This window comes from Apus apus, chromosome 9 (assembly GCF_020740795.1).
Source record: "Apus apus isolate bApuApu2 chromosome 9, bApuApu2.pri.cur, whole genome shotgun sequence".
NCBI lineage: Eukaryota > Metazoa > Chordata > Aves > Apodiformes > Apodidae > Apus > Apus apus.
In genome coordinates, this window is record NC_067290.1 from 10,666,562 (window position 1) to 10,681,937 (window position 15,376).

General features: G+C 35.2%; 1 protein-coding gene across 1 annotated transcript in view; it reads left to right on the forward strand.

Annotated features, from left to right (window-relative positions):
* Positions 1 to 13,686, forward strand: part of IL17RD (interleukin 17 receptor D) — a 62,023-nt gene extending 48,337 nt beyond the window's left edge. The window contains exons 5-13 of the mRNA XM_051627578.1: positions 227 to 347; positions 1,170 to 1,214; positions 1,312 to 1,463; positions 2,178 to 2,243; positions 2,804 to 2,858; positions 3,806 to 3,916; positions 5,601 to 5,785; positions 7,415 to 8,354; positions 10,366 to 13,686. Coding sequence (XP_051483538.1) covers positions 230 to 347; positions 1,170 to 1,214; positions 1,312 to 1,463; positions 2,178 to 2,243; positions 2,804 to 2,858; positions 3,806 to 3,916; positions 5,601 to 5,785; positions 7,415 to 8,354; positions 10,366 to 10,481 — 1,788 coding nt within the window. The 5' untranslated portion in view covers positions 227 to 229 and the 3' untranslated portion in view covers positions 10,482 to 13,686. The remainder of the gene's footprint in view (positions 1 to 226; positions 348 to 1,169; positions 1,215 to 1,311; positions 1,464 to 2,177; positions 2,244 to 2,803; positions 2,859 to 3,805; positions 3,917 to 5,600; positions 5,786 to 7,414; positions 8,355 to 10,365) is intronic.
* Positions 13,687 to 15,376: the final 1,690 nt, after the last annotated feature.

Here is a 15,376-nt window from a genome sequence, read left to right on the forward strand (position 1 = left end):
GTTTTCTGAAGTTGGAAACTATTATTTGAGTGACTCTGGTATAGAGGTGAACATCTGTAATAGTCCACTTCCAGCTTTGTGTTGGGATTCCTCTAGTGGAGGAGCAGAGAAAGGATTATTTATGTATTAATTTCTTCTTATGTTTGGAAAACTGGGCTTGTTTTGAAAGATGTTTTCAGTTCCAATACTTGATTTTAAAATACATTGCAATCTTGTCTTTTTGTAGGGAATGGAATCCCAGCCCTTTGTAAATCTGAAGTTTGAAACAGATTACTTTATAAAGATTGTTCCTTTTCCATCCATTAAAAACGAAAGTAATTATCACCCGTTTTTCTTCCGGACTAGACGTAAGTGTTGCATATGATTTCTTCACCAATGGGTGAAGGGGCCTCTCTGCCCCTGGCTTTCTAGTCCTCACAGCAGAACAAAGTAGTAGATGATGATGTTAGATGAGTCTGGGTTAAGATAGTTACTGACTTAGTCTTTGAAGGAAGATCTGGCTGTTAGGGGGAAATAATTTTGATGCCAAGAGAAATTTGTGGTGCATGATAATATGTGTTAGACAGGAATCAGAAGAAAAGTCTCAGGTAGGCCTGAGTTTATCTGGGATTTGCCTACAGCAGGATTATTCCCGTGATTCTCAGAAGCATTTGGCTCATAAGGTCCTGAGTGCTCAAATAGTATAGATGAGATATAGAGAAATTGTGAGGACCCTTTGGGGTGAAGTATCGATATTTGTCCTACATAGGTTTTTTTGCCTTATAAAAGTTTTAAAAATGTTGTTAAGACTTCTGTTGATGCAGACCACAGTAACATTTATCTGGTAATAGTGCTCAGCATAGTTATTACTCTGAGTAACTGCATTTAGGGCTAGTTTCAGCTTTCTCTCCTGCTGTGCTATGCCTGTCCCTATCCCTTTTGACTCTCTAAGGAGTCGTGTTTTCAAATTAATGAACCTGTGTTGCTCACATAAAGATGAGAAGGGACTTAAAATCATAAAAAAGAAGCTAAGTTTGCAAAATATATATACTCTAGGCATACTAGAAATTGGGAAAGAAGTTCTCGGTATTGTCTTCAAACCTATGAACTCCCTTCTTTTGCCCTCTTTCTATTTGATTAGCAAAGCATTTTGATACTGTATCATTAATAATTGTTGTGTTTATTTGTAGCATGTGAATTGTTGCTACAGCCAGAAAACCTTGTCTGCAAACCTTGTAAGTAGAATGTAATACTGCCTGTAAATTCATCTCACTAAAAGTTACTGTACTCGAAGAGTCACTTTTTTCCAATGCATCAATATCTCACCCACAGACTGGAAGCCAAGGAATCTGAATGTTACCCAGCAAGGTTTTAACATGCAAGTGTCCTTTGATCATGCACCTCACAACTTCGGGTTTAGGTACTACTTTCTTCACTACAAACTGAAGCATGAAGGGCCATTTAAGCAAAAGGCCTGCAAACAGGTAGGTCGCTGAGTTTCACAACTCATAAAAGCACAAATCCTATTAACATATTAGATGTTCTGATGTTTTATAGACCTTTAAGAACTTAATATAGGATCAACTTTTAATTTTTTAAACTATTTTGTATTATTTATGTAAATAATAAATGTACTGTTGTAGCACTCATCAGGCAAAATTTGAGGGCCTCATCAGAGCTGTATAGTAAAAGCAAATGGGAAGAGTCTGTTTTCTCTCTTGAAGATCCTACAAGTGTTTAGTACTTCAAACTGCTGTTTTATTATGTTTGTTATATATATTATTTCCTGCTTTCCCCTGCCATCTGAGATGGTATCACAAGATAGCTCTCATTTTAAGATGTGCATGGAATTAGGCTTTCTGGGCAGCTGAGTGCCTAACTGGTTACTTATTCAATTGCAAGTTTGTTATAACTGGTCAACCTTCCATCCTAGTCTCTGAAGGCCAGGGAGCCCCAGGATATGATATAGAGGTTATGCATTAGACCAATCTTTCAAGAGTTTTTTGGGTAATCATCTTTTAGTTCTGCAGGCAGAGGATTGTAATCCTTGCATATTTGAATGGAGAGATTTAGTTTTGCTGGTTTAAAGTGTCCTAATACAGAGGCCATTGTATATGTCTAAATCAATGTGAATGTATTTTTATTAGGTTTTAAAAGTATGTGAATGGCTTGCAATGTATTCTCTTTCTTTGGTGTAGGAACAAAACACAGATACTACAAGTTGTGTTCTTCAGAATGTATCTCCAGGGGACTATATAATTGAGGTAATATTTATAAACAGTCATTTATACTACAACTGAGTATGTTTATGGACAAATTAACTGAAATTAAATTATTTCAATCACTTTTTTTGGAAAAATTGGACTTCAGGCATTCCTACTGAATTACCTTGGGCAAGTAAAAGTTTTAAAACAGATTCTTGGCTTTTCCATAGCTTTGCTTCCCTGAGTGCATGCCAGTTTAATCTGTGTCTTCAAGTAAAGTTCAGGCCTTCAAGTGGGCCTTTATAGTTCTTGGAATTTGATTTTGGTAATGGAAATTCTGTAGTTGGGTCAATTTTTACTATATGTAAAAGTTGGGTATTTCTCTTGATGATGATGATAGTGTGGAAGCTCTGGAAGTTGATGTTTCAACCTTAAACTATGTTCCAACAAAGGAAAATGAAGTCACTAATTGCTAGTTTCTGGTGCTCTTTAATTTGAATTTTTTTAACAATAAATTTATTCTTATTTGGTCATGAAAGTTGTTATAGATGTTTACATATTGCAGAAAATAAATAAACATACATTTCCACAAAATAAAGTGTAATTTTTACTTTTCAAAGCTGGTTGATGACACTAATACAACAAGGAAAACAATGCACTATGCGCTAAAACCAGGTATGATTTTTGTTTTCTGAACAGTATACAGTATTTACTTTAATAAATTTAAATTCAGTTTGAATTATGTTGGAAATAAATCTTGATTTGATCTGTGTCAGTTTGCCACAGTCAAGACTACTGAGGCACTTGTGCTGTGATCTCTTGACCTAATGAAAAAAGAGCAGACATGCACACTTGTACATACACATCTGTATCTCTGTACATTTATATTTAGTACAGTTTGGATCAATATATCCCTGGAAGGGATTTTATCAGAAAGTTACTTTGATTGTATATATGGATATGAAGAATCATAGCCTGTGTCGTAATCTCATTGAACTGATGGATGAAGTAACGTGGAAATAATGCAACTGAGAGCAGCCTGAACATGTTACCTGCCTTGTACTTCAGCCCTGAAATCAGATTAAGCCATCTAGGAAACGTGTGAGGCGAATGCTTGGCATGTCTGTGTGTCAGACCAGTTACTGAGAAGCTAAATAAGGATTTCAGAATGTAACTGCTGGCACAAAACAGCCACAGATTAAGGCAATGGGCAACAGAGACTGAATCCTACTACACATGGCTAAAGGCAGTATGTGCAGGAGGACAGTGATTTCTAAGTGGCTAGTTCAGCACCCTGGAATAAAAATCTGTCAGGTCAAAATGACTATTTTTATATTTATCAAAACTACACTTCATGTAAAGTCCTTTTCATGGAGGGGGGGAGATATGAGTTGGCACACAACACTTCTTACTTATGATACTCACTCTAATGCTGTAGTGCTGGGGAAAATCTGCATAAAACCTCTTTAAAATGGAGCAGAACATGATGTTTGATTCCACTGTATGTCCGAGAATTACCTGATAAGTTTGCTGCAGCAGTGTTCATTCCAAGTATGAATATTTTATTAGATAATTGTAATTTAGTTTATTTCCATATGGCTATTCTGCTTTATTTTTCAAAGTACATTCTCCGTGGGCTGGACCAATAAGAGCTATTGCCATCACAGTGCCTTTAGTTGTCATTTCAGCATTTGCAACACTTTTCACAGTGATGTGCCGCAAGAAACAGCAAGGTAAGAGGGTTTTTTCAGTACAGGGTTTCATCTGACATGCACTTTTGCAACAAAAGGAGTCTTAACTAGCAGGTCTTTTCCAGAAATATCTTTATCTGAAGTGCTTTAATTGCTTTTTTTTACCTCTCTCTCCTTCCTCCCCACAGCTTTTTTGTATGCTCAAAGTTGTAGCAAATTCTCAATCAGTGCTTGATGCTAATCTGTTGCCTTAGAAAGTATTGTAGCACAGATCAGGGCTTCCTGTAGAAAGAAGAGAAAGGAAAATTGCTGTTGGGAAATATTTTTGGTTTCAGGTTTCTTTTTGTTTGTGAGCATACTACATGGCCACGTAGCATACAAACAGATCTGTAAATTAGATATATTTTAAACATTCATTTATTTCATTCAGAAATATCTAATTCATATTTATTTTAAACCAGAAGGAAAGTAAAGCCACTTGATACCAATACAATTCCCATAACTGTCTGGAATACTACCTGTAGTTATGATTCCAGTTTTGCTCACTTTCCTGGAAGTTGCCTTTACACTTCATCCTAAGCCATATTCCTAAATTTACTCTAAAACTTACTTGCAGATGTTTCTCTAAATTAGATTCCATCTCTCTTCACTGACTTCTCTCTCCTATATGTCCAGGAGCTGGCAAGCCACACTTGTTACACTGAGATAATAAAAAGCAGTTGGCATATTTTGTAGAATCTAGGGAATCATGCAGTTTCATAAATGTGGAAAAAGAGATTATTTCCCCAAACCTCACATATCTGTGTTATCCATCTGAGTTTTGGCATTGAGCTATTACTGCAAGTGCTATATGCCATCTGAGTTAAATCCATTTATCCTCTTGTCTTCTGTAGCTGTCCCTTTGGTCACAGCCAGCACAGTTCCAACAAAAAGCCCAGACAAATCACGAAGGATTTGTCTACAGAGAGAGTTGTTCCAGGACAGTTATTCCTGATGAATTGTTCTAAACTAAATCCCTAGATGGATATTTGTATTTTGAAATTCTTATGCTTTATTCCAAATTAGCTTAATCAACTGTAGAACTAGATTGAATTAGTCTGGCATAAGAACAGATTTAATGTTCTAGCATAAAAGCATCTCTACAAGGAAAGAAACACTAATAGCTATTTTATTGAACTTAATCATAACTTAATTCAAATTAATGTCAAATTAATTTCCAAACATGTGTATATCTATATAACAGAGATACTGTATGATATTCTGAAGGAATCTGTGTTCCTGGAATTTAATATTCTTACCAGGTTTGTTTTGTGATTTTTTTTTTTCCTTTTTTTTTTTTGTTAAAACAAGAAACTCTGTTACTCAGGAAACTCTTGATGATGATACATCTTTAAGGCTTGTAGTATTTTAATGAAGAGGTGAAGACTGTTGAAGCTGGATAGAGGTGAAACTGCCTCATTCTATTTATAAAATAAATGTTTCTTAAGTTTTCTGAGTTGTACAGTAATAATGGTGCATTTCACTTTGAATCCTTGTTCCACATTTGTTGCAACTCATAACCTGGAGAAGTAGAGCCTGTGCAACTTTTTTTGAGCCTGGAAAGGAAATAAATATATTTTTTAGAAAGTCATTACTGTATGCATTAGTAATGAGCCTACAAATGTTTTAAAAAGGAAAACAAAGCCAAGTTTTATAGTGTGAATTCTCTTTCTCTCTTCCAATTTAGAAAATATATATTCCCATTTAGATGAGGAGAGCTCAGAATCTTCAGCATATGCTGCAGGTCTCCATGTGGAAAGACTTCGTCCCCGACCAAAAGTATTCATCTGCTATTCCAATAAAGATTGCCAGAAACACATAAATGTCATCCAGTGCTTTGCTTATTTTCTTCAGGACTTTTGTGGCTGTGAGGTAAACTCAACATATCTTCTGTAAACAAGAGTTTCCTTAACTGAAACAGAACTCCCCAAACTCATCATAATATGTGTTTGAAAATGAGGTATTTCAATCTCTCCACGGAGAAAACATTTTCCTTGAGTAGGGAAAGGAACAGATCATAGCCCACTTTGAAAAACAGAGTAGTGGAAAATATGTACTGCATTGATTCTGGGACATTCATTCAGCTATCTTTGGCTTGTTCTGGATTAACTGCTTTTTGTTTAGTAGGTTTTACATCTTTATAGCAAGCAGCCACGAAGAGCTGTTGGTGTCTACTTGATATACTCAAGTATTCCTAAAATATTTTTTATATTGTAATTTAAAACTAGTTAAATCTATCAAAACTCCCTTCTCATAGAACAAAATATGTGTAATTAGGATTAATTGTTGGCATTATATATTAATTTTTATTAATTTTTTGTTTGTTTGTTTTTACTTCCCTCCTGTTCCATTAATGCTATAAAATCAGCACGTCTTGTTTGTGATTTAAAGCTGTGAGAGAGACATTCAAGTTGTTGCTTTGAAAGATGAGGCTTAGAATCTCAGACTGCTTTCTGAAATGGCCAGTCTTTGACTTTTCAACTGTAAAAAGGCAAGACAATTTATTCAATTCTGGCTGCATTTTAATCCTGCCACCGTATTTTTTTAATTGCAAGTCTGGCCTCTAGTGGCCAAGCACAGTAACAAATCGATGCCTCGTGTTTGGTGATGGTGGTCACCATTTATTCATGTTTAGAATAGTTCCAGCAAAGTGTTTGGTAAGTAAGTTACTTGAATCCCTTTTTTAGAGACCTACTTTAGCCCTGCTACACCATACTTCTTTGGAATAGTGTTATGGTGAACTCTTACTGCTGTAACTATGTACCATGGAACATACGATATGAGGCATAATTTCAGATTTATATGACAAAATATTGATAACATCTACAGACAGAAATAGTATGTGTTGTTATTAAAGCTGTTGCATTTTATATAAGAAGTGATGCTCTGTGTACAATGGAACGGTTGCACAAGTATTTTTCATATGGAATTGGAATGTTTTCTCATAAAACCCAAAAACTGGCATTTAGTAGCCATTTAAAATAATCACTCAACCATATTAAAAATCCTTTCTGATGATAGCAGGTTAGACAGGCATTTCAAATCATGTAGAATGTTCAGAAGATTTGACCAAGTACAAAATGAAACACATTTCATGATAAATTTTTCAGAGCAGAAAGATGGGTTCATATAGTAACTAATATTCTTTTTTAAACAAAAAACCAAATCGTCTGGAAGGTTTTTCTATTTCCTGTAGCAATTTGTCCACTTCCTTAGTCTAGTGAAATATGCAGCCTGCAAGCAAAGGTTAGAATGCATGTGAAGCCTTGCTTTTTTTGGTGAATGACAGATCATTGATTGTGGCTTTTCCACTATCAGTGCTACGTTAATTATTATTTGCTTATCTTTTAAAAAATTTCCATCAGGGTCAAGCTGTAGTTAAATTCATAATTAATTCTCATTTGTTGGGTAAATACAAGCTGATTCACTATCTCCTTTACATTTTATTAGCAAATATATGTAGTAATCTAATAATATCAACCAGAATGTTTTCTTTTCCAGGTGGCTCTAGATTTGTGGGAAGATCTAAAAATTTGCAAAGAAGGTCAGAAAGAGTGGCTTATTAAAACAATAAATGAGTCCCAGTTTATCATCATTGTGTGTTCCAAGGGAATGAAATACTTTGTTGAAAAGAAGAACTGGAAACACAGAGGTGTAACCAAAGATGCAGGGAAAGGAGAACTCTTCCTGTTTGCTGTGCTGACTGTTGCAGAGAAGCTTCGCCAAGCAAAGCAGAATTCAAATGACCTCTGCAAGTTCATTGCAGTCTACTTTGATTACTCCTGTGAAGGAGACATCCCCAGTATTCTGGATCTAAGTACAAAATACAAACTCATGGACAATCTCCCTCAGCTGTATTCACATTTACACTCCAGAGATCTTAGTGTGCAGGATTCAGAGGTGTTTCCTGTTAACATTAGTAAAAGGAATTATTTCAGGAGCAAATCTGGGAGGTCACTTTATGTCGCCATTTGCAGTATGCATCAGTTCATTGATCAGGAACCAGATTGGTTTGAGAAACAATTTATTCCTTTTCCTCCACCTTCTTTACATTACTCAGAGCCTGCAATGGAAAAATTTGATTCGGGTTTAGTTTTAAATGACTTGGTGAATAAACAAGTGATGGATGGTGAATTTTACCTGAAAACAGATGTAAATATTACTTCAGCAGGGAATTCAGACTCTCACTGTGTAATTCAGCACTTAAACCTTGGAGAAGATATAGAAACTGAGGACACTCAAGGTAGTGGCAGCTCTGTTCTTCAGCCATTGTTACATGTTGTTAAAGCTTCAAATCTAAAAGATATGCCTCGAGATTCCGGAATCTATGATTCGTCTGTTCCTTCGTCTGAATTATCTCTGCCTTTAATGGAAGGACTATTGACAGACCAAACTGAAACATCTTCCATTACAGGAAGTGTTTCTTCATCATCAGGTTTAGGTAAGATACAGCAGTTTTAAAAATTATATTCAGTTATTGTGAGCATATTTATACCATCTCAAAATACTTAATATGTGAGGAGACATATGGAAGGCTGCAGAAGAATGTAAGCATTATATAAAGGTGGTTTAAAAGATAGATCTCCTTAACTTTAGAAAAAGGAATCTTTTTCTTAACTTATTGGGGGGTGGATCCTTAGCTAAGTAAGATTTCATTAAAATTCTATAAATAAATCACTTCTCGTTTATGGACCTTTTATTGGAGAGACAGCTTCTTTCTTGCCGGGACTCCTTGGCAGCTGGGGTACTCAGCTGACAGCTGTGTGGCTTAATTAAGAGGGTGATATGGTGAAGCATTCTTACAGAATGCCAGTAAATCTTAAACTGACATCCTGTTCTGCTACAGCACATACTAGAACCTTAAAGGATATAGTCTGTACTGTGGTTAACTCAAATTTCAGAATTACATTAGTCTTCTCATCAGATATGAACAAACGGGTTTCAGTGAAGGAATTTAAATGCTTGGAAGTCACTCTCCAAAATAGATAGCCAGATTAAAATATTGCCTCAGGCTATATAAAAAGCTGATCTGACCTTGCTAGTTACAGTATGTTGAACTGGTATCACAACTACATTAGTGTAGGATAAACCTGCTCTTTACTGAGATTTTCCTGAAGCAACTCCAACATGTGAATATTGTGTTTTGAAAGTGGTATAGTCTGTAGGACAAAGTAACTAAAACCTGAAAACTTTTCAGGTGGAAAAAGTGCAGATTCACTGATTTAATTTTATAAGCCACAAATACTCTGATATTGTTTTTAAAATAATATTATATTCTTTAATTACATGCCATCTTCTAACAGCCTTTTCTCACATTTGTGGAAAAAATTACAGATGATATCTCTAAAGGTTCTAGTGTGAGATGAAAGTCAGATGCTAGTTTAAAATTTACGGCCTCTCTGTAAGAATGCTTTACCAGTATTCCCCTCCTGATTAAATCACAGAGCTGTCAGCTGGGTATCCCAGCTGCCAAGGAGTCCCTGGAAGAAAGAGGCAGTATTTTCAGTAATTAACTCTCAAGACACATACCTACTTATTAACGTGTTTCAGCTGCAGAAGTTAAACATTATGGCACTAGCTGGTAGAGTTGGATCTTAACGCTGATGTTCCAACATCTTCAGAAACCACAGTAACTTCTACCATTTTCCCATTCACTGTCCCTGTCCAAAAGCACCTGTCACTCAAACCTCCCCCACCCAAATCACAGACCTCAGGAGGTGCAGGATACAAAGGAGACAGTATCTGGAACTAGGCACCATCTGCCTATTGGAGTGCAACCTATTAAATCTTTTTACTGTCCCAGGCATACAAAATATTTATAGCTCTAATACTTATATGCTTAATAATGGAAGAGTAAATAGAATTTTTTTGCTTTTATTCTGTAAGAGTTTGGACATGTCCAATTTTTTCCTCTGAATTCACAGTACCATTTCTGTTCTGGCTACCTATTTTTTATCTGTTAACTTGCTCAGAACAGAAATTAATAGCTCTGCCATTTAGCAAGGGTAGATATTTCCTTTCTTCTGTTAAGGACAGGTTGATTTAATATTTTTAATTAAAATCATAAGTCACATAATGATTAATACTTTCTGTCTTTCAGTGCAGTTGATGTGCAGACTACTGATCTGCAAGGAAAAGATTCTTAAAGGAATCATCATATTGGGCACCATCAGCTGAAGTTCAAACCAGTTTAATTTTGAGGAAGTACCAACAACTAAATGTGTACTAGGTCTATTCACTACTGAGGGTTCCCTAAGAAGCCCTGCCTGGGGAGAAATTGTTCTTTAATTCTTTAGATATGGAGTTACTGAGGATAGCAGTTCAGATTCATGAATGTATGGCACGATGATCCAGAGGGTTTTCATAAGTTTTCTTTATGTTGTTTCTAAAATGTTGATCAAATACAAAATCAGTGTTTCAATTAATGAACCTCCCTTTTTTTCCTTTTATAGGGGAAGAAGAACCTCCTGTAATTACTGCTACAAAATTCTTAGTGCCTGGAATCTGTAAAGCAGAACTTCATTGCTATATCCATACTGATGAACTGCAGGCAATTGCTCCTTTATAACACATGACAACATGGTTATGCATTGCCACTTTATCAGCAGCCTCTGTGCTTCACCTACCACACTGTCTCAGCACTAAATCTACTTGAAGGAACAAATCCTTCCTGAAGAAGATGATCATTTATTCCTAATGGATTTTTTTTATGGCCAGTAAACTTAAATCTGTTAGTCTTTAATGCCTTTCATTATTTGAAAAACACAGCATGGAAAAATAGATGAGAATACATTTCAGAATTATTCCTAATTTAAATGTCATGGTATTACACTGTTCAGAGACACCATGATAAAAATTCAATTTTTTTGCTAGAAATAATATTACAACTGGACATAAAGTAGCTTGGAACGTTAAATCTTAGTAGATTTTGTAGTCCAGCCTCTAGTTCTAAGTGCTGACATACTTGATGGCAGGAGTGTTATAGTGAATGAGAGCAGGATTTTTTTTCAGAAGTAGGATAAAATGCCAAAGGTCAGATGAAGAAATTCTCTGTAAGAATAAATAATTTTCTTTAGAAATGTCTGAGCTCCTTTTCTCACAATCTTCTCTCTTGCCCAACTGTTAATGTGTCTCAGTGTTTAATTTCAGATAAATGCATGTCTCCCTCTTCTGTGTGACTCTCCTATCTCTTCCCCACAATCTGGCCACAGTGACTCACAAATAGCACCATACTGGTTCTGAAGTCCTTTTGTAATAGACAAAAATATAGATCCTACATATGCTGAGTGATACCATGGAAACAAAGTTTCCTGTTATCTTCCTGGAAGGGGTAGTATAAAGAATACTTTTAAAGAGATGGGGGAAGGAGGACCAAATTTTGTGTTTAAGACATCATTCTGGATTTGTTGAGCCATGAAATTAATATGCTTCATGGAGGATTTTTTGTTACTTTTCAAGGATACGCTGCTACAAAATCACCTGGGATAAAACAAGTTAATAGAAGCTGTTAACACAGGCATGAATACTTTTTGCCTTGAGCCAACCAGTAAACAGAAGCCTCTGAGTTGTTTTGCAGTTATTTTTCACTCTACTTATCATTACTTAGTGATTAAAATAGTATACTATTACTAGTGATATATTAAGAAAAACATGCTAAAACTAAAATGACATGCTTATCTAAAGACATGGAGCATGCTTGTCCTTTCTGTTGCAGTGGCCAGGTAGGTTTGCCCACCTCCAAAATATCCCTGCTGTTCCCAGAGAGCAGCTTTTCCTAAGTAGAACCTATCTGTGTTAACTGCAATTTTAGGCATAATTACAGTAAGTATGAAAAAAGCAAAGAGGCAAGAACACCTCATCAATGTATCTTTGCTAATTTTGCTCATGGAGTCAGATTCTGTCTTGTTTAACCTGTCTTCATGTTCCATTAATAGGAGGTTACTTTAGGAATACATGAAGGGAGGACTCAAAACACCTCAAATATTCTCTCAATTTTGATAGATGAGAATTAGACATTGTTAAGATTGTTAAGTGTTATATTTTATTATCCATGTTAATAGCTTGAGACAGAACTGATGATGGTTTGGCTGAGTACCTTTAAAGCTCTTGGTTGTTTTTTTTTTTGTCAGTTTCATAGAATCATAGAATGAATGGTTGGGTTGGAAGGGACCTTAAAGATCATCTAGTTCCAATGCCCCTACCATAGGCAAGGACAGCTCCCACTAGACCAGGTTGCTCAAAGCTAACATTTAATAATTTGAATTAAAAAAAAAAACAAAAACAAAAAACAAAACACACCCTCAGAATTATTGTCATAGATGGAATAAAAAAGTGAGCATAGCCATTGATGGCAGAACTCTGGCATGCTTTGCAACTGTAATATGGAATTCTGTGATCAACTAGATGTGTCTCAGAGTTGTACAGCCTTGTCCATTAATGTAGTTACTCTTTCTGGTTTCTGAATGTGGAAGAACACTAACTGGAAAACTTTATACTTGCAATAACTACATAAGTTATAGGTAGTTTTAAGTATGTAGTGAATCATCTGCACCTTCAAAATAGACTTTTTTTATGCTGTACTCATGGCAAAGTTCTTTGTGCTTTCCCATTCTTTGAAGTAAAAAAATACCTGGGTCAGACTAGAGGTAAATGCTCCTTCACTAAATCCAGCAGTGAAGGTTTTTGTTTCAGTGCAATTCTTGCTGTTTTACTAGTGAAAGTGTTCAGGTTGATAAGGCACAGGCAGAAAGGTGACAAAATTTGTGTGCTGAAGAGCTGGTCAAAGCTGCAAAGCATGAGGATGTGAAGCTGGTGATGGTAATGCTGTTTTCCTCTGTGGAAAGTTGCAGCTCACATATATTTTTGGTTTATGATAGACTAAAGATTGGGAAGATTTCCTGGTTCTGCTCAATTCAGTAGCAGAATTGGTATTACTTAATGGAATTAGGTTTTCATTTTGATCTCTTAAGAAAGCTCTGTTTTGAAAACAGATGAAGGCAGCTGCACAAAGAATCAGTTGTCATTAATACTTTTATTTTTGTTTTCTCATAATTTGCTGTACAGCACTGCACATCTTCTTTTTAAAAATGATATAAGGATTGTGCAGATGCCAATCAAATCTGTTGAGAGGGGAGGAGGAAAGAGTTCCCTCATTCCTTCTTAGCAAAAGGTGGAAACAGCATATTGTATGTCCTCAGAAGAAAGAAAATATAATTAACAGAAAATTTAGAGTAGGAAAAGCCCGAACTTAAAATATACAAAATTGAGAAAAGTAATACTTAATCTGATTTAGTGTAATTTTTTTGCAAAGCCACAGTGCTTTAAAAAATTAGAAAAATATTGTGTATATTGAGATGCTGGAAGGACATAGCTCTGAATTTGCAAGAATTCTGTATTTTCCCTCCAATGAGAATTAGACCAAACATCCTGGTAAAATAAATAAATAAATACACATATTAGAGGTTAGCTTACTACTTTTTTCAAGCATTAGTGAACTCTAAACAGTGTATTAATGGTGAAAGGATCCCTTTAATTTCTACTAGACTCAAGTGTGTGGATACTGAGTGTTTTTAAATGTATTTTCTGCGAGGGTGGAAAAAACATTAGGAAGCTGAGGGTTCAAGATCTGGCAGCGTGTTCAACATTTTGAATGATAAGTATAGTTGTTTTCATAATTTGTACCTGTACATAAACACATCAACTGTTGAAAACACAATGCAGCTGATACTTACCCAAATAAATGTTTATGGTACTATAATTTACAAGTATAAAAATGAAGTATTTTTGTTCAGTTTCTTTCTCTTTCATTGAGCTTTTCTTAGTAGTATGAGAAGACTTGGCATGAGAGTCCAATTGTTTTATCCAGAACACATTTTGAATGCATTTATGCACATCACACAAATAACCAGCCTCTCTAACGGCTATTCAGACTATATTTGGAAGTAAAACAGATATTTTGATGGATGTTTAATATAGTCAAGCAACTGTAAGAAATTTTAATTTTCTAAAACTTCTGTGTTGGACAGACTGGGTCTGATTTTTTTTTTTTTAAATAAAAATGCCTTAATATGATTTTATGTAATATTTTTTCCTATATTATCCTTTAAGGTGTCCTAGCAGTATATAGTTCTGAAGGTGAAGTGAAACCTATCCACACCAACTACAAAACTAAAATAATCTGGATTCAATTAATTTTGGCAAAGAGGATGTGATGATTACCTAATAGTTATATACTTTTTGTCTTCACGCAGTGGATTTCAAAGGACTGATCCAGTCAATGAATGCTGCAAACTCTCAATTTCAGGGATAAACCTTGAAATCACTTGTATTGCTTATGTTGCTCAGGTAAATTAAGGTTTTTATTGTGGACTTCTAGTCTGACAAAATCAAACTTAGAATGCTACAGAAAAATCTGTAATGAATCTGTAAAACCTGTTGTTATTGAAGACTTGAACAGCTTACTTAATATTATGTTAAATTTATAGGATGATGTTTAAAATGTTTATATCTTTTGTCTTCTTGGGTCCTCTATCCCACAATTCCTAATTCTGCTTCTATCAGGTAAATCTGAGACATTCTGAAGGGTCACTAAGCACAAGAATAGTTGCATTAGTAATTCAAAACAGAATTTTTAAGTTACTTCACTGTAACTGGACTTTTGAGATGTGTTATCCGTATGTATATTCTGCAGTCCTAATCTCTGTATCATCTGCCTTGGAGCCCTGTACACAAGGAACTTTGTGGTTGAAAGAAAATGGAAGGAAGATGTTGCTCTAATTTTTATACCTTCAGTTTAAAACATGAGAACCCTCAGGATTCCTGATATTTGGGAACTTCTTCCACCTTCCGGACATGGAAAGATACGCTTCGATGGGAGGATGTGCATATGGATAATGCATCTTGAAAAACTTAAGTAAGCTCTCATTTTTCTGTTTTATCTTGCATTTAAATACTGTGGTGACTTGACACTGAAATCGTACACACATAAAAACCCACCACACAACAACAAACACTTTTTGAGTTCAAGTGAAAAATGTGCCCTGCAGACAATACGTGTATTCAAACTATAACTGATCAGGCCTGAGTTATTTCTGAAAGGTCAGAAGTTAAAGGCTGTGCTACAGATCAATCAAAGGAGTTTTTCCTTCTGTCTGCTATAATTTGTTTTATTTTACTTGCTATCATCTGTTGCTGTCTCTCAGATGCATAAACAACAGAACAACAGTCAATTTGTATCTTTTATAATGGAATATAGTTTCATTCTTTATTCTCTTAGAACTGATTTAATAAAGTCTGATTTACCTATAATGTTGATCTTTATGGGCAGCTGCACTGGTGGCAATGATTTCATATTTGTGGCAGTTCATGGAAAAAGAGATTGGTCATACTGTCCTGTTCACAAAAAGCAGAGGAAAAGGAAATGTTCTTTCCTCAGTGTCAGATGTGACTTAGATGACCAGAAAT